Raw genomic sequence first — 19,849 nt, forward strand, 5'->3', positions numbered from 1 at the left:
GCTTGGTTTAAAAACGAATTGAACTGTAGGGTTTTTTGTCCCAAATCACCTCTCCTATGTTTTTGGAACAGATTGCAGCAGGTTTGGAAATAGAGGCCCTGTGTTATGGTTTGAGAGCACGCAACATTATCGGTATAAGTCATCTAAATCGTGTATTGTGACCAAAATACATATTTTCAAACTTCAAAACAGTTTCCTTATTAGTAAGAGAGCATATTCTTAGTCAGAAGCTCCCATTAAATCTAGTTATCTATCCTCTACTGTTTACTTTTCACATTTTCTAGAGCATATAGGATTTTAGAAGAGTTATCTCAACAACAGATCTCAGAAAATAAGAGATCAATGTTTCTCTTGAAATTTGGACTGCATTTTGCTGCTTTGGGGACTAGAGTAGGGCACAGGGGAGGTAAAGTAAGAATCTGTGTTGAAAGAAAATACTTCCCACAAAGTGATTACTAAATTCAGAGGCTTTCATTTGTAAATCCCTAGCTTCAGATCCTTTGCAAAGCACTATTTCCAGAAAGGGCCAAGTATTCACTTTCTAAACAGCAATTCTTTAAAAAAAATAAATGACTGAGGTAATATCAGGAACTAACTGGATGCATCCAAAAGTCACTAGTCAGTTCTGGAAAAAAAACCCCTCTGTCTTTTCCTGTGCAACGGTGATCCCAGAATATGAGGCCCTCTTTCTTTCTAAACTGGTAACATTAGTTAATATAAAAGAATAGCTGTTCCCCAAAGGATGCCCTTTCTTTTACCATCAATTTGAGGCAAAGAAAACCAGACTGTGAAACTGTGTGGCACTTTGCTCAGTCAGAAAATGAAACTTGGTCAGTGGTTTTTAAATCAATCAAAATTTTCAGTCTAGCTTTAAAATTGGTAGGCAAAACGACCAGAGAGTCAGACTTAAAATGCAAAGAGCAGTTTCTCCACTGAGGAACACCATGTATAAATAAATACACAGCAAATATTCGCCCTATATAGTACCATGCACCTGACTTGACCACTCACTTGACTTCCCTCTACGCACTGCCTAAACACCTGCATGACCACACCACCCATTTCCCCTGTCACCCCTCCTGACCCTCCCTCCTCTGGGAACCACAGAAACATCTACCCACACCTCACACACAACAAAACATTCAAACCATTACAAAAAGATTTCTACCAAAAAAAAAAAAAAAAAAAAAAAAAAAGCGTGCTGCATATGCAGTTTTGCATAGCTTTGAACCTGTGGGAGTTACCCGACATGGGTACAATCACACCACCTAAGGAAATGTTGCAGGTAAGACTAGAAGCTTCATAGCTTTCAAGAAGCACATACATGTATATAAACTTCCACTTCCCTCATAACCAGCCAGGACATTATGGATGAAGGTGTGCTAAGAAGCAAAGAGAGGGCAGACAAATGCACAGGAATTGCAATGGCATGCCCAAGATCTCACAGCAGCTCAGCTGTAGGTAAGATGCCAGATATTCTGATTTCTAGTCAAAGAACATGGTACTTCAGACCACTCAGGAACACTCAATTAATTGAAAAACCCTTGTGGGTACCTTGCCAGGAGAGAGAAAATGGCTCAGAGAAAAAAATCAAGAGAATAAACATTAGGAAAGACCTGGAGAGCACCCTTTTTTTAACTCTTTCTTCCCCCCCCCCAAGAGTAGAACAAAGAGTATATGGCAAACATGAAATGTTCTGAAACAAAGTACTCATGAGAAACTAAGCTAGCACTTGAGAAGAGAGAACATTTCTGAGCAGAGCTGCTGCATAGAAAAAGGACTAGATGTAGTTAGAGAACAATAAACCATGAACAATCCTTATAACCAATAGCTTCTAGGGCTAACTTTTTGGTAGCACAAATCGATGATGCTGTGGCATGCTCACATTTGCATAGCCCCTTTAGAGGCTGCAACCATCCTGAGGCTATTAAAAATGTCTGAAATCCCTGCTGATTCATGAAAAATGTAACCCTCCTACTATTCTAATTTTAAAAACTTGTGCAACTAGACTAATGATGCTTATAGGTCCTTACCTCCACTGTCACCCGAATAAATACCAGTTAAAATCAGTGAGGAAACCGCTGTTTTTGTTGAAATCAACTGGAGTTTTCTATTATTAACTTCAAGAGAGTTGGGGTTTAGCTGAGTGAGAAGACCAAAAGCCTAACCCACAGACTACCTACCCAGTAGCAAACCCGGCTGGATTAGCGTGTCCTGTTTCAGAGTTTATGCTAATGATTCAGCTCCCAAAGATCTGAAAACCCATGAAACTCCCATCATTACATGGCTTCACTCATCTATATAGAGCTGAGCCAGCTGAGTAAATGTTCCCAGCTGTGCTGCTGTACTAGGTTTCCTGATAGTATTAACTGCACCTTCCTTAAATTGCCTTTAAGCAACCTGGATAAAGTGTAGGGCAAGATCATGCCAATTTAGGCACTTGTGTTCTCTGCTAAGGCATGCATGCTCTTCTCATGTGGTTTGTAAGAAGGTGAGCCAGCACTATCAGGGAGTAATGGCAGACACGGGGACCTTCCCCCAGGCAGGCACCACAGGTCCCTCTGCAGTTTGTGCCTCGCTTTGGCTTCATTTGCACCACAGCTTGAACTGGCAACTGCAACACTGGAAGCTGTGAACGTGCTCAGCCAAATGCAGCAGTGATCACAGGCAAAGGCAGCAAAGGTGCAGCAATGGGAATATCAATACGGGATTGTACGTTTGGGTTGCAAGCTGACACTGAAGTGCATGCTGGCATTTTTTCCATCTATACCAAACCTGTGAACTAGTCAAATGAAAGCAGCTCAGGTGCCCTAACCCACGTGGCTCCCATAGCTCTGGCTGCACTGCAGGCCAGCGCATCACACAGCAAAACATGAGTGCTTTGTGTGTTGGAAGGCTGATTCGCCTCTCCGTTCTGTAACAGGCAAAGCTAGCACCTTCCTCCAGTGCCCAGCAGCTGGACAGAAAGCACCACTAGGGAACACCCCCAAAAGATCAGGCAAAACCAAGCCTGCCACCCTCAAGCTTCAGGTTCAGGATGGGACAAGGTTTCTGCCATGGAAAGGGACCCAGCTGGGAGGGTGCTGGAGGGAATAAGCCCCTGGGAGGGAAGCTTCCCACTCTGCTGGCCGTAAGGCCATCCTTCCCCACCAGCATTTTCACCTCTGCACACCCAGCCCTCCTGCAGCAGTCAGCCACCAGCTTGGTTCTCCAGACCTCTGGCAAAGGCAAAGCAGACAGCACAGCTACAGCTGATGCGCTGCTCTACCGCTGGATGCCCCTTTAGACCACATACCCAGACAATGCCCACTTCAGCCATACCTGAAAGTTAGAGGTGGAGAGTGAGGCTAAGTGGATCAAAAAAAAAAAAAAAAAAAAAGAAGACTTAAGACCAAATAGGAAAGCATGTGCCCTAAATCAAGTCTTGTGAAAAGGTCCAGAGGAAGTGAAAAAGGAAGATTACAATAAAAACAGGATTTCCAAAACACTGCACATAGTGAGCAAGGACCAAAGTATGTATTTGCAGTCTTATCATTAAACTAAAACAACAACAAAAACCAATTGTCAGTTCATCTTACACTGAATCGAGTCTTTGCATGGAAGTGTCAACATTTTTATCAGACAGAAAAACAAACCAAGGGCTCCAGCCACACAATGGGCATCATTCGATTCGTGTGTGAAACACACGTAGAATGAAGGTGATAAACTGTAGTGTAAAAACACAGAGGCTGAGGTGTCTGCTAACAGCTGTAGAATACTACTGTTTTTTGACACAATGTCTCATGTTCACAGAAAGGACAAATAGTTACATGCAGCCTTCTCCCTTTTTATTTTAAGAACGCAAACTTGTATTCTGACTCATACTTTAACACAAGTGGCATTACCAGTGTAGCACAGCTGGAGGAGACCTCAGGCAATCATCTAGTTCACTCAGAGCAAATAAGCATAGATTATCCTTGACTTTAATCTGTCAAAAAACATAACAGTAGCCTATCATTTCTTCCCAGAATTCACAAAATTCACAGAAAATCATGAGATGCCATGCAAATATATTCAGAGGATCCTTTTAATTGCTTTTGAACTGGTAGGTTTACCCTTTAGCCACATGCTTTCTTTGCAAACACGAGGAGAAACGAACGTTCATTTAAAAAGAAAGCCGACAGGCTTTGAGGACATAACCAGCTGCTAGCATCACCAAATTGTCAGTTCACTCAGGGAACAGATGTGCTCCCACATACCAGTTTAGGTGCCTCAAAACTAGATTTTTTATTTCCTCAGTTATGTAAGTCAGGTTTGTCAATCATAAACCCTGGCACCCTGTGTGAACAAGTGCTTGTGGATTACTGAAGTACTTTGTGCATTCACACTCCATAGTCTGATTTTATGTGTTATGACATAACATGAGTTAGCAATGTCTGCATTACCTGCCAGCCCTCTATGGTGGCTGGCTGCCAATGAGTTGCCCAAAAGACTTGTAACAGTGCCCAGTATTCTTGTGTTTTGCCTTTTGCCACAAGCATTTTCCTCCAGGCTGACAGATGACAGTTGCCTGCAGCGTATTTCTAGCACTGCACGTAAGCTGGCAAAAATTACTGACCTACATTTAGTCAATTAAATACAGAAATATTTATTTTCCTCCCTTTTTCAGCCACCCAGTGCACCCTCCACAAAAATATATGATGGAGCAAAAGGTGCTTACAACTGAAGTGAAAATTTTTAAGCTTAGCTTCTAAGGAAGTCCTTAGAAGGACAGAGTTTATATGGACAAAGGATGTTTTTGCAAATATAGAAGTTAATCATATGAATGACTAGTTTGGATGAAGCACTGCTTCTCAATTAATATTAAAGTATTACATGTCATGTATGTGTGTATTGATTTTCTATAGTACATCTTTATTTTTCTAAGGCATCGAACTACTATTTGGGAAAAGGATAACTCCAAATAAAATCAGCATTCTCTTCCACTAGCAATACCTACCAGGGTTATTTTTACAAATTATTACTTCTTTTAAGTCAACTTTATTATTAGAATACTAAGAGCTCCTTTTAAATTTAAAAATCACCACAAGCTTTTACCTGCCCAAACCAACTTTCATAATGAGTTACTTAAATTGGCAAAGTAACTGTATAGTCATGTAACTCCCAACAATTTTTGACACACAAAAAGGAGAAATTTGTGACTTCCCACTTTCACACCAAGCAAAGCAGCTCTGAAACATGGGAAACCTCAGATGCTGAATTAGGTAATAGCTACAGTGGCAGTTTAGCTGACAAAAGACAGCATTAAACTAAGGATACAACAGCCTGGAACTATTAACAAGGTTTGATTTGTGTGGATCTTTTTCTTTTTAAAAAAAGAACTTTGTGTTTTACTAACCACAACTGAAAACAGATTAGTCCTGCAGATCATGCAGCCATGTCAGCTGTTCTACACTTCTGCACTCTCCAAGTGGCAAAGCCAACCTGAGCACACCATTTTGAAGACATCTTTGCAGGGAAGGTTACCTGGAGGGGTCTGCACCCCACTCCAAAGGGAGCAATCCTCCAATGTTAGGACTTTAACATCATCACTCTGCAGAAATGCAAGGGACAAGGGAACCCTGGGAGAGAAAAAAAGATGTTACAATTAGAATTAAAAAAAAAATCTTGTAGTAGTGGTTCTAAGCGGTGAATTTAATCTGTTTGTTTTCAGACACTGAGTTACGCATTTTGTCTCGCGCCTGCAGCTTTTGGCTCTTAAGTGGACTCTGACTAAAGCAGCCTTAAACCCAGTATCTGAACCCATTTAATGGGGATGCTACTGTAAATCTGGAGATAGGAGGCTGTGTAAATAAAAGATGTGTGCTCTTCACTGGCATATATCACAGCTGTACTTGTAAATATTTATTCTGCTGTTAAGATATTCAGTAATCGGTGCAACTCAGGGTTGACAGCAACTTCTCTTACAAACCATTTCCAGATAAGCTCCCGGCACAGCAGTGAGCTGGTTAGTGCATCTCCCACAAGACAAGGACGGTACCTGATGCTGAGGCACACATTTGAACACTGCTGCATTTATAGCACCAGGAAACTTTAATAAAGCAGTTTTACCACAGCTACTGACAATATAGTTGGCACTTGTGCTGCCATTTTCTAGTTTTTCGAATAGCAAAACCAGACACGTTTCTTAAAGCATTTTTTGAGAAGTGACCTAGTCCCTATCACCCCAAAATCTAAGCCTAAAGAGGAATTCTGTAATATGGGATCATTTGGTTTGGCACACCCTCCCTCTCCCCCAGAAAATTAGGGTCTGCAAAGCACAGCACAGTCATTAATACACCCAAGCAACAGGAACTCCCACCTCACTGGTGAGCGTGCAGGTAAAGCGGGCAAACGTCTGTGAAAAACCGTCTTTCTACATATTACGGAAACAACATTCAAACCCTCCCCACCCAACACCGTCCCAGCTGCGGCCTCTCAACCCCAACTCGGGCCCTGCCAACACACCCCTTCCCACTCCACGGGTGGGCCCTCGCCGGCCGGGAGGGAGCGATTCACCCGTCCCAGCTGCCCCAAAACCTGGGTTTACTGCTCCAGAACGGCTCCTCCCGAGCCCCTGGCACCTCTGCTCGACTCCCGCCTCCCCGAGCGGCCCCAACGCGGGGCTGGGGACCCCCTTGGCCTTCCCCGGGCGGCGCCCGGCTGCCGGGAGAACCCCCATCCCCTCTGCCCGCAGCAGGGCCCCGGGGCCAGCCCGGCCCCGCCGCGGCGGCTGCCCGGTGCCGGCCTGGGGGCTGAAGGTACCGCAGCTTCCCAAAAACCAACATCCCCCCCTCTCAAAATGCTTAATACGTGAGTGTGTGTCTGCGCCGGGGAGGAGGCGCCGTGCAGCCGCGCCCCGGCACTCCCGCTGCCCCAGCCTACCTGCGCTCCTGGGCCGCTGCCGGCCGTGCCGCCGCCGCCGTCCCCGTCCCCGTCCCGAACCCGAGCGGGACGGGAATGCGGCGGCCGGGAGCGCGGCGGGGGCGATGGTGAGGAGCGGGGGAGAGGCATCGCGTGCGAAGCGGGTGGCGGCGGGGGTGCCGCTCTGAGTCAGCGCTCGCCGCGGCGGCGGGAGGCCGCGGGCGGTGAGCGAAAGGGAGACAGACGCTGACTGATCTCCGCCGGGCCGCCTTGGCACGCAAGGCTTTCGGTCACCCGCCCGCGCCTCGCCGGGACTCCCGGCTTCGTTTAATCCCCTCGCCCCGGAGACTCCCAACGGTCCCGCCTGAGGCGGCTCTCCTGCCCCCTTCGCCGCGCACGGCGGCGGCCGGTAGCCCCCTGCCTTCGCGCTGCTGGAGGGCGGCAGGCGCCTGCCGCGCCGCCCACTGCCACTCTTCTGCCTGGGCCTCCTCGGGAGCCACCTGCGTTTTCTGGCTGCCAGTTTTCGTTACTGACAAAACACACATGCAGTCGTGTGGTCCGTTCGTCATTTTGGTGTTTACTCGTTAAATTTGATAAAGCTTCTTTTTGCCAAAAGCCTGTGGAAAGCACAGACCCATCTGCAAGAAAGCTGTGTCAGCCCCACGCCTCACTCTGGCCATCCACCATCTTTGCCCGCTCTGTCATGGCGGTGGTAGCTGCACCGCTCTGTCCCTGCCCGCACAGCCATCACCAGAGGACAAAGCACACAAGTTAGGTGGAAATGTGTCTGCCTGGTGTGTGTGTGTGTAGGGGAAATCACCACACGGCTCTTCAAGTAGTGACCAGCAGCCATAAATTTCAAATATTTCATGTGACTTTTTCCAGTCCTCGTCTCTCCTCGGAAGGAGAAAACGCCTCGTGTTCAGGTTTCTGCAGCTGAAGGACGGGGGCTGTCTGTCGCTGTCGACAAGGACGGCTGCCATTGCTGACAGGAGTGTGCAGTCCAAGGCGTGTGTGCGTTCGTTCGCATTAATGCGTGACTTTTCCGAGTGTTGAAGTGAGAGGTGAGGGGAACTAGGAAGTGTAAAAGCCAAACAGTTCTGTGCCATCAACACTCTGAGCCACTGAAAATGGTGTAAAGTATTCAGCATTATAGATATTTTTTGGTAAAGGGTGTTTTTGCAGAAATCATGAGATGTTATTCATCCATCTCAGAAACAACAGAAAACTGACATTTCTTAAGATTTCATTTCAATGGACTCAGTTGAACCAGTTACACCACAAGCTTTCCCAAAGCTGCTAAGTGAATGATGATTACTCACAAAGAAAGTTTCTGTGACATGAATCTCACTGAAATGAATGCTTCACTTACGAAGCCTCTCCAAGAATCTTGAAGCACTTGGTGAACTTTCACAGACATCACTAGGGAAGTGATTTCCATCCCTGTTTTACAGACAAATTACAGATTAAGGTGTTTATTCCTACTGAAAAGTAGATGTGAAATATTTTAGCTGTGAGAGTAAAGCATATGGCCTCCTCATTACCTGTCTCCTGAATTCGCCCCAGGATCCCCTTTGGGATAAAATGCCTTTTTTTTTTCCTACCTGATTCCAGCCTGAATGCTGTCTCAGCTGTTAGTTTCTGTCTTTAAGGAACTCACCAAAGGGTGATGTCAGTAACTTCAGAGTCAGAAGTGGCAGTGCGAGGTTTTCTACTTTGCTCTTCATAGATTGCCCTACATTGTAGATTGTACAGCAGATTAACCACCTGGATGGAAGGTTTTGCTTACTTCTTTTAAAGCATACAAATGCATAGATAACTACATGATCAGGAGATTCAGTAGAAACCAATACAGAGATCTATGGGCTGATTTAGTTTTGCCTGTATACTAAAATTGGTCAAATACCAAACAGCTAATCATAGAATCATGGAATCCTGTAGTAGTTTGGGTTGGAAGGAACCTTTAAAGGTCATCTAGTCCAACCCCCCTGCAAGGAGCAGGGACATCTCCAACCAGATCAGGTTGCTCAGAGCCCCGCCCAAGCTGGTCTTGAATGTTTCCAGGGGTGGGGCATCCACCACCTCCCTGGGCAACCTGTTCCAGTGTTCCACCACCCTCATTGTAAAAAAAATTTCCTAGTCTGAATCTTCCTACACTGGCTTGGATTTTCTGGAGGTTACATTGCAGAAGAACAAAAGGGTTATAAAAGTGCATTTAACAAAATATCAAAAGTTTGTCAAGTTTTAGCATGGAATTCATACCAGGTACTGCTCTGCTCCAGCTGTGCAGTGATGCAATACAGAAATGCTTATGGGTTGCATTGATGAAGTCACAGAATAGACTTGAAATGCAACATGAGCCCCCTATACTTTCCAAACTTTTTCCTACCCATTTTGGCAGTGCATACAAATAGATTGAAAAGGCTGAAGCAATGATTTCTAGGACATCAAACTCTTTAGGGCACATTCAGGCTCTTTCATGTGACTCATGACTTTCAGTCTTTCAGAAATAAACACTTTTGAAGTGCCAAAAGAACAAGCTCTATCCTGAGGAAACTTGTAATGCTGAATTCTTCCCTGGGGCAAGGGGGGATTTAAGCTGTAGGGCTTCTCCTACAAGGATTATATTAGGGAAAAAAGAGAGATAGATTAAGCAGACACATGCACAAGCAGCAGGTAAGAAATCATCTCTAGCAGAAAAAGCTGAAGTTTCTAGCTCTTTCATGTGGTAAATGCTCGTATCAACCCAAACTATGCTTTTCTAAACCTTCCTCTAACTACCGGTGTATTTACATAATATATGTGGATGTGCACACTCACACGTGACCAGGGAAGCACAGGCAGCCTAAACAAAACAGGTGCCAATAAAGAAATCTGCTAAAGAGCTCTGCAGAAGTGATGAAGCAACTGCAGATGGAAGAACTTGCTGCTCTGCATGAGGACACTGATTTCATTCTGATTGGACATAGAATCATAGAATCATTTAGGTTGGAAAAGACCCTTAAGATCATCAAGTGGTACCAAGCAGCTGCTGTGACATAGAAAATGTGAAATGAAATTTTTTATTTGAGACAACTGATTAAGTGCAAGTTTATATTGATAGCTGAGACAACTGATAATACAGAAATAAAACAAAACAACAACAACAACAACAACAAACCAACCCTAAAACATAGGGGACTAATTTCTCCTATATTATAATTAGCCTACCAAATTGCTCCAAAAGGACAACAGCTACAATATGTTCAAGTTTGTGCTGAAGAAGGCTCTTCTCAGTAGCAAAGATCTTGGGAGAGGAAATTCAGACTGGCTCAATGGAAGCTTTGGAGAATCAGGTACTGCTGGCAGTAAGTCTTTCTGATCATTGAGAAAGGAAGTGGACACACATATTTTCAGTATCCAGCACTTCAGGTTGGAGAAAGAGCCTTACTGTTGGCTTAGGACATTCTTCCCCCCAGTGCTGCCCAAGCAATGGAGGCATTGAAGCTTGACAGTGGTCAAGCCTGGTCTCCTGAGATGATCAAATACTGTTGGAAAATGTGGAGAACAGGTTGAAATAGAGGCCTAGAACTGTGTATGTGGGGTCAGGGCCGTTCTCCCACAGGTGCCGGTGGATGTTGGGGGGTTGGGCTAGATGACCTTTGAAGGTCTCTTCCAACCCAAACCATTCTATGATTCTTTGTTGGCCTTCATCTGCTACTTAGCCTTTTGTCAGCTGTTTGAGTTAATTTCTGTAGTCAAACCCGGTGCAGGTTTGGGAAAGGGATAGCCTTGAGAAAACACATTCAGCTTTTAGTGCAGTTGCTGCTGATTCTTTTACTTCCTTCAGTCTCTGTTGCTTATCCCTCCTTCCTTTCACCCCTCGTCACCCTTGCTCTCTTGCACACTTCCACGGGAAGGGCCAGAGATTGATATCTCCCAGTTCCTTTGGAAATGCTATTCAGTAGTCTCACTGTTTGGTTGATAAAACATACTTTCAGAGTCCTGCTCAGATGGATGGACAGTTCAGTTTACCAGCACTTGTTTTCCCAAATGATCTGAAATCTTCAGTCACTTGATACAGGTGCACCTGCTTGCTTCTTACCTAACCAAGGAACACAATCAGTAGGACCCAACAGTTCATGGTCTTTCCTGATACGAGGTTATGGTTGCCATGATGTGGCTACCCCGAAAGATGCTTAGGTCGTGCCCCCACCCACCTGAGAAGAACCTGAGCTTAGTTAAATGTGCCTGAATGGTCAGGGTTTGTTAGCATTACCTGCGACAACTTCTTGTGAATTACAGCTGCGTTCTCAGCAGAATGGGATGCCAAGGTGGATGTGATTTTGTAACAGTTAATATAAACAGGAAACTTAAGGAAGTGTAACAACCAAAGTTTTTTTATTAGAGGGGCAATGACCGAGCCATTCAGGAGGAATTAATTTTCAGGATTTGGCTGCAGAAGAGCTCTACAATCTCATTGCCTTCCCCATGCCCTGCACCGGGTGTTTTTCTGGGGGAGACTTCAGCAGATGCCTTCCATCCTTTGGTCTTTGAAGCTGCGTTCCCTCTAGTGGCATTAAGAGGAACATCGATTCTGTCTTATCGTGGTCCGTAGTAGGGGCAGGGGGAAAGAGGACACCTCAGGGTGGTACCAACTCCCATCAGCAAACACTGACTTGTCTTCAGCTGGCTAGTAGCCAAGGACTTTTGTGTACCACAGGTTCTTTATTTTTTCCATCAGCTGTTCAGCCAGTATACTGAGTTTAGCTGTTTCTCTGATGAGGAAGTTCCTGCAGGAGATGACAGTGTATGTGCTAAGATACACAAATACGTGAGGATAATCTCCGTCTGCTGTAGTTATCGCACTGCCTGTCACTGTGAGTGCAAAGCTCCTCAGAAGACAGGAATAGACAGTATGTGTTTGCCATGACTTACATGAAACTGTATCTCTTGGGTCATCGTGCTTTTCCTTTGGGGGGAAACTCTTTCCCCTTTTGAGGAGTATGTATTTACAGCTAGAGCCAATTCTGTGATTTGTGTTGAGTGACAGCAGTGTTCCCAGCACCTTCAGCACTCAGCCCCTCACAGACAGCACGGCAGCACCCGCCCAGCCCTTTCCAGGGCAGCTGATCCCCCATCAGCCAGTGGCCCCCTCCCTCACTGCCTATGTATAAAAAGCAGAAACTTCTGTCCCCACAAGCATTGTTATGTTAAATGTGCATCCCTGGGAAGAGGTTGCACTTTCACGTGAAACTGTATCATCCTTCCCCACCTTCCAGTACCCGACTCCCGTTGCAGTCACATCAGGCTTTGGTTGCTGGTTCATTTCCCGTTGGGTCTCCCCATGTAGCTACTTAATTAAACAGCTTTCTCCCACTTGTCCCTCTCCCTTTCCACCCATGGCTTATTGCAGTGCTAGTGCAGAAGATCTTTCCATACCTGGTTGCAACAACTGCTGGGGTCTGGGCAGCATCCACCAAGAACTGACCGACTTTAGGGGACATTTTGTTCACAGTTTCATAGATGTAAGCTGCAATTGCGTCGGGGATGACCAACCAGTCACGACGGTCTTTTTCAAAGATGGACTTTGAGTGCACTTCTGAGAAAGAGGAGGCAAAAAACCATGAAGCTTCTCCAGTCACTTGTGTCTCTGATATCTTCCCCCAGGCACAGTGGAAAGAGACTTGAAACTCTGAGATTCAAAACCTTCCCTAGATTTTGCTCTAGCAGCATCCGGCAGCACCTCCTTACTAATTTTTGGGCATCTAGGTCATATGCCTTGCATGGCAGAGTATTTGCACCAGGTACAGACAATTTCACGTCAGGCCCCTACTGACTTGTTTCATGCTGTCAAGCACTGTATATTAATAGTCTTGAACTGTGTTATTGGGCTTCAGTTCTACTTTATGGAGAGGTAAGACTTCTCTAAGGCAAGTGAGAACCCGTAGAGCTGAGCTTTGTCTCAGGCAGACAGAAAAGCTTTTCAGACTTACCAGGGACAGTGGTGCTAAGGAGCAGAATCAGAGCTATCACCAACGCCCTGGATTGCAGCATGGTTTGCAGTACCCGTTCCGCTCTCTACACCAAGAGACTTGCTTGAGTCAGCATACAATATTTTGTTTGTTTTCAGAGAAATAAAACACGTCAGTTAAACACCAGATTTTTGCAACAAACCTAACCAATAAATGAAGAAGAGAACAGGAAAGGTCATGGTGCGTTTCCTCTGAAGAAATGAGGAAAAAATAGTATAAAAATTAAAGTGTACTTTTAGGTGTATATTCACAAATATCCACAATTAATGATAGCTTTTAGAGCTCCAAGAAGTATGTGACAGTTAAAGTTATTATTTCTTTTATATGAGAGCTAAAATTCTTTTTTCCAGCATAAGAGTGAACCACTAAAACTGGCAGATGTCGGAATACATTTCCTCCGCACACAACTGAAAAATACATAATGTAGGATTTTTTTACTTGGATTTTTTTTTGTAAATTGCTCTAAAGAACATTGTGGTATTGAATACATCACATACAATGATCATCTCAGTGACCCAGTGATCTGAGTATTTTGTCTTGCTCTAGTTGAGGAAAGACCAAACCAAGTTCTCTTGTCTTTTCCACACTCGGATTAACAAAGCAAGTGGTAGCCCAGGCAGAACAAGTTCTCAAAAGGGAATAAGTGCAAACTTAACCTCATCCAACCTCCTTTATTCTGTCTATTAAAAAAGCCAGAATTAGAGGAACTCTTGAAGTGTTGATACTTGGTATGTTGAAAAGATGACATTACATCTAAACAAGCTTTTCAAACATGCTGCACTTAAAAAGATGTTTAGAAGTTAAACTTGATTTATGTCCTGAATTAGAGGGCTGCAGCACATTGCAGTGCTAGGAATTGCAATGGCAAAAGACGCTGCAAGTCTGTTACACGTGACTGCTTTTCTAAATCCTGTTCCAGGTAGCTACAAGTCCATGCTCCTTTTTATTCCACAGTAAGGAAGTTTCCACCCATTTTTGTTTCCTTCTGTGCACAGATTACCTCCAAAAGCTACCACTCTATCTTCCCTAGACAATTGCTGACCAGCAGTAGTTGCTCTGTTACCACCCTTCCTTGATTTTTTAATCCTAGGGCCAGTTTCTCCCTCATTAGACAAAAGGTATACATTTGCTTCCCAAGAGCATAGAGGTGATCTTGCTTTAGAGTCTGTAGTCACTGTAGTCACTTCATTCTTGAAGCCAGCTAGGGAAAGGTGATAAATCTTCCAGCACTGAAAGTCTGCAATCCCTACCACAAGCTTGACCCTTTTGTGAGTGTCTTATGGAGCATCCATCACTCAAGCTTCAATCCAGGTCACCTCAAGCACTAATATCCTCCTCCATTTCAGCGATACTCCTAGCTATGGAGCGTGAGAAGGGCCCACACTTTGGCTTGCAGTAAGAAATGGGGTGAAATAGAAGACCATCTCCACTCACTTCTCTGTGTGCTAGATACACCAGTCACAAAGTCCATACCACCCGGAACAGAATTCAGCTCTTACCTGTTCTCCTTTCTCTCGACGAAGCTGAGGTAGATGCTCATCTGAGACACCGGCATTTATGCAGAGCTAATATAGCGATAGCAAGGGGTCAAAGGTCCTGCTTTGTTTCCCCATTTGCTCTTTTGCAAGCACATCCAGCTCAGTTGGACAGGCAAGAAGCTGTGGAGGACTCTGGACCTGTTATTGAGATTTGGTAATGAAGGGTCAGTCTGACCTGAGCCTAAGAGACATGGAAGGCAACTCCTGGGTCACTGAGTCCCCTACTTTTGCAGGCAACAATGTCATAGAAGCCCCTTTCATAAGTTGACCAAATTCCACATTAACAGTAGCTAGAACTGGGCTGAATTTTGCTCCCACTCTTCCTGTGGGAAGGCATGTGCCATAACCTCACTGCTCTGACATTTGGAACTTACTTGCGGCTATTATGCCCATGGGTATTTTACTCTCCATTTCCAACAAATACATTAACCAAATGGTGCACAGAGGTAACTGTGCATCCTTCTCACGTTTGTTCTTTCCCCGTGCCCAAGTCTTTTTGCACAGGCTGACAAGATGGGCATACATCTGAGCCAGCTGTCAAAACTTACCCAGAGGAAACATTCAGCTCCAAGGCTCCCAGCCCAAGAAAGACATGGACGTGTCAGAGCAGGTGCAGAGGGCCGTGAAAAATGATCAGAGGGATGTAACACCTCTCCTGTGAAGAAAGGCTGAAAGAATTGGGGTTGCTTAGCCTGGAGACAAGAGGGCTCCAGTGAGACTTTATTGCAGCCTTTCAATGTTTAAAGGGGGTCTATAAGAAAGACAAATACTTTTTACCAAGGCCTGTAGTGACAGGACAAGGGGAAATAGTTTTAACTGAAAGAGGGTAGATTTAGATTGGATATAAGAAATAATTCTTTATGATGAGGATGATGAGACACTGGAACAGGTTGCCCAGAGAAGTTGTGGACACCCTGTCATTGGAAATGTTCAAGGTCAGGTTGGATGGGGCTCAACGTGATCTGGTGAAAGATGTCCCTGCCCGTGGCAGGGGCAGGGTGGATGAGATGATCTTTAAAGGCCCTTTCCAACCCAAACCATTCTATGATTCTGTGGTAGCTTTTCCCCAGGCTCCCTGGGGACCTGATCCCAGTCAGAAAGTGGCTGCATTCCCACTGTAGGGCATCTTTTCCCATAGCTCAAGTTCCAAGTGGCCGTTGGGTGTTCCATTAGGCCGTCTATATTTGGCACATGCAGCCACTGAGCAGTAGGGGGAGGACATGAGGCATCAGTGAAGCCTATTGTGTGAGACCTCACAGACGTCCATTCTTAATGTCAGCCACTTTATTAAGTGACTATCGCTTATGGAAAGTGTGAAATGCACAACCAGAATCTTCATTTATCAACCAAAGAAAATTTCTAGAAGACTTTTCTTCTCACAGAGCTCAAAGTACTTCAGAATCAAACAGTAAGCGTTCTCATTTTACAAACGTGGCAGCCAAGTCTGCTACAGTGGGTGACATCATTCGAGAGGGCTGCCAATAGTTTCCCACACATTTTTCCATTCTCTTGGTGAATATTTATTCAAATTATCTTCTTAGAAAAACAAAGGAGAAAGTCTCCCAAAATAAGAAGAACAACAAAAAAAAAAAAATTCCCCCATGCAACCAAACCATTTTGCATTTTTGTCCAAAAAAGAACAAGATAAAATTCATACTAACGTATAACAAGGTTAATTCCAGAAGTAAGAACAGAGAATTTTCAGTTCCACTTCTGGTGCAAACACTAAAAAGCAATTTATCATCTAGAAAGAACACACAAGAGCAAGTGGTTCAAAGTTCTCTTATATTTTAAATATACATTTGATAGTAATTTAAGAGAATCTACACATTTACAATCTGCTTTTACAGCTGCAATATTCGGCAGACCAGCACAAGGCACATTATAGGTATTAAACTTAGCAGAATTAGCAACAAGCAGTCATTACTTCCAGGGGTTAATTTAAGATAGCCTCAAGTGTCATCTCTGTCCTATGTGAGGTTGACAAATGGAAGGCTCTAACCATATGAAGTGGGTGTTTTAAACTGATGTGCTGCTGGAGGTAGTAACACAGAGGGGACTTGGCTACCCTGTGTGGTCATACGTACCGCTGAAGAGCTTTGCATTGTGGTTGTTACCACACAAGGTAACTTCCCCCTCCATCCCCGAAGTTAGCCTAACTTTAGCTAGTGCTATCATGAATACAATCCCAGAGATAGCAACTGGGCACTTAAGCCCTCTCTACTGCCAAGCAGGCACTTGCCAAGACCGGATCAATGATTGCACAAGAAGCAGCCCTTGCCCTCCATTCCTGGAATGGGCATTCCAGAATGGCAGGGTGCTCTGCAAATAAGCAAGAAAGCCCGATATTGCGAGGCCTGTCTTAATCAAGGAAAAGTTACATGATTTTTTAATCTCTTTTATGAATCTCTGGTCTTAGATGGAAAGCACCTGACAGGAGCAGCACAGGCATCCTTATCTGCCCCATGTGGCATGGTCACTTACTCATTACATTATTATTTTAAATTAGGGTAACTCCAGTGGCTAACAAGGCACTTTTTCTGAGACAGAAAATTCATTCTTGGGGGTAAGGTATATTCCTTCAACTGCATGACAGGAAGAACAAAAGCCTAGAATGGCAATAACTCCCATATGTGAAATATATTCAACTTTTTTCATCACAAATGGGCTGACATATGAACATCGGCTCTTTGGAATGGCTGAAAAATTAAGCACGAATAAATTGCAGCTTAGAAAGAATGAAGTTAGGCTATTTCCTACTGTTATTTCTTTCAGTGTGCAGTATTTGAGCTGCTTAATTCTCTCTCTCTTTTAAAAAGTCAAAGACCCTGTAATCTTACTGGAAAAAAGAGTCCACATAGTATTGTGCAGTGCTGTCACAACGGCTTTCATTTATAGCCAATTAAAAATAGAAGTAAGCATTCAAAGCAGAAACTATTTCCTTCCCACTTTTCTGTCTGCTTGCAGTTGTAAAGCATGCATATATAGATTTCCTTTGTCATTATGTCACAGCCCACCAACTGGTGTTTTATGAACCACAGTGGTCTGTCGACCAGTAAACCTGGTAGCATTTCTGCTTCCCTGCTGGATAACCTAATCGACTTCTGTCGCAATTTAAGAAGTTACAGAATTAAGACTGAGATACAATCAGTTTTCCCTGAAGAGTTTTGTTTAATATTTCTTATAAATATGAACAAAGTGTCTGAAGAGGAGCCTCAAGTATGATAAAGATAAAACTCTTCAGACTTCGGAGAGCACAAATTGTGTTCACACAATCTACAATTAGTTACCTTATCTCAATTATGGGGACTAGAGGAACAAATAAAGATGGAGGGCTCCTTCGCAGGATTTAGATAAAAAAGCACAACCTCTGCAGTTAGTGTGCTGATACTACAGCAGCAAGCTTCAACAGCTGCTACTGTTACACAGTGTCATTTGGGTTTTCTTGCTCTGTGAGGGAGTTCTTGCTCTTGGGAGAACTTGCTGTACACATGTTGACTTACAAACACTTGAATGCGAAGGAAAGTGAACTCTTTCCCATGCTTCCATCTTGGGATCTCAACTGTTGTCTCAATAGCCTCTACACTTGATGGAGAAAGGGGCAGCCCTTCCCTGAAACCTGGACATTTGGGATGGGTTGAGATGACAGGAAGAAGTTGTCCTACATGATCTATGGACCTATGGGAAGCATAAGAAAAGAGTCAAATTCCACGCCACCAATTCAGCTTCCAAGGGTAGAATCTGCAGGGCCCTAGGTATCTGCTAAAAGTCACCAGAGGGCAATGCTAAAGTCAAAACAGGTGCTATTTTTGGAAGAAATAGCCCCATATTATTTTCTGTCATTGCAGTCACCATAAACTCCTCTTAACTAATAAAAATACTAGCCCTTCATAGAAGAGGGGGTGCATAAAATCCTCAGCATGTCAATAAATAAGAATAAAAATGATTCACGGCCAGTGGCTGAGAACCAGATTCAGGAGTGATACTGGCTTTGCAAGTTCTGCAAACACACTTAATTCTCTGTATTTCAAATGTAACTCATGGGTCAGTTCACACTATACACAGTTTGGGTCTAATTGCAGACAAGGACTATGCTTAATACAGCCTTCCTTTCTTGAATTCAAACTTTGAAGTTAGTCTTTTGGCTCTTTTTTTTTTTGTCCTAGCCATCAACTGCTAGCAAACAGCGCCTCTGTCTTCCAAAAGTAGGCCTCCAGTTCCAAAATGAAGTCAACCAGAGAAGCTAGCGGGTCCTCTTGCTTTATCTCCATACACAGAAGTAAGCACTGTCAACCAAGAAACTGTAGGAAAAGGAGCACTCTCTGTAGTAGCCTTTGATTGGCCAGCAGCTGCACTGAATATCCAGCTAGGAGTATTTGCTCCAAGTGTCATGTTTTCCATCATTGTTCAGAGAGAAGAAAAAAAAAGGAGGTGGGTAAAGTGAAAGCCTCTCCAAATCAGTCTTCCAAGGGAAAGCATAAGCACATCAGTAACTGGGACACCGAAGAACAAACAGTAGCAAGTGTCTCATGCAGCGCTGGGTGGGAATTAAGCTCGGCAATACAGTCATTGATACTGGTCAGTCTCTAGTGTTACAAAATAATTCACAAGATGCTCCAAAAGTTCCTTGCCGTCAGTGGAGTCTCTTGAATCCAAGAAGTGTCTTTGGCAAGCCAGTTTCCTGTGGAAGCAGCCAGCATCCAGAAAACCTCTCTTTTTCTAGCACATTTTAAATTAAAACAGTAAATGAATGACATCAAGGAGAAATGGCAAGTTGTTCTCCTTTGCAGCTGGTGTCCGAGCGTACAGAAATTCTTTGTTCTAGTTGCAAGGTAAGAGATGAGAAAACCCTGCAATCTAGCTGCAGATCAGATGCACCATATATGCAGAGCTGGCAAAAGCGTCAGGGTAAAGTAGTAAAAATGGTGACTGTAAGACTTCTTCAGAGCCCTTTATCCCACCCCATATATATAATAGGTGGCGCAGAGAGCAAAGGGAGAATATAAAATGCATGGAAAAAGAGTACACGGCTTAGGAAAGATATACCCATCAGAGCCATGCTTCCTAGAGTTTGAAGAAAATTCTGGTCTATGGTGTGAGGGACAGTAGTCATGCCTTGCTCAGTCCCTGTAGGGACAGCCAAACCTTGGTAAATTTAGCCCTTTAAGTTTACAAATAAATTCAAGTCTGGGTTAAAGGCTAGAACAAGTATCTTTTAAGGCACTAATGTCTAAGCTTAACATAGGGCAGGTTGTTTCAGTCAGTGTAGGGCGGATAAGCTGGCAGTTTGCAGACATGCCAGTGATCCCTTATTAAGGCAGTCAAACATCCTTTCAACACTGTGATTCTTCTGTTTGTGAGAGAGGCTTATGGGGGACAAAAGGAAGAAACTGCCCTAACCATGCTGAGGAACCA

At 44.1% G+C, this 19,849-nt stretch overlaps 1 protein-coding gene and 1 long non-coding RNA gene across 2 annotated transcripts; both read right to left on the reverse strand.

Moving 5' to 3' along the window:
• Positions 1-3,871: 3,871 nt before the first annotated feature.
• LOC147602203 (uncharacterized) lies at positions 3,872-7,012 on the reverse strand. Its single transcript, XR_015258685.1, has 3 exons — positions 6,904-7,012; positions 5,506-5,600; positions 3,872-3,967 (listed from the first exon to the last, which is right to left on the reverse strand). It is a non-coding gene; the product is annotated as an uncharacterized LOC147602203 (long non-coding RNA).
• A 4,530-nt stretch (positions 7,013-11,542) lies between these two features.
• Positions 11,543-12,970, reverse strand: LOC104484655 (apovitellenin-1). Its single transcript, XM_010126800.2, has 3 exons — positions 12,858-12,970; positions 12,304-12,463; positions 11,543-11,654 (listed from the first exon to the last, which is right to left on the reverse strand). Exons 1-3 carry the CDS (start codon positions 12,916-12,918, stop codon positions 11,555-11,557), a joined length of 321 nt encoding a protein of 106 aa, XP_010125102.1. The 5' UTR covers positions 12,919-12,970; the 3' UTR covers positions 11,543-11,554.
• Positions 12,971-19,849: the final 6,879 nt, after the last annotated feature.

Source organism: Chlamydotis macqueenii, chromosome 1, assembly GCF_036417535.1.
Source record: "Chlamydotis macqueenii isolate bChlMac1 chromosome 1, bChlMac1.mat, whole genome shotgun sequence".
Taxonomy (NCBI): Eukaryota; Metazoa; Chordata; class Aves; order Otidiformes; family Otididae; genus Chlamydotis; species Chlamydotis macqueenii.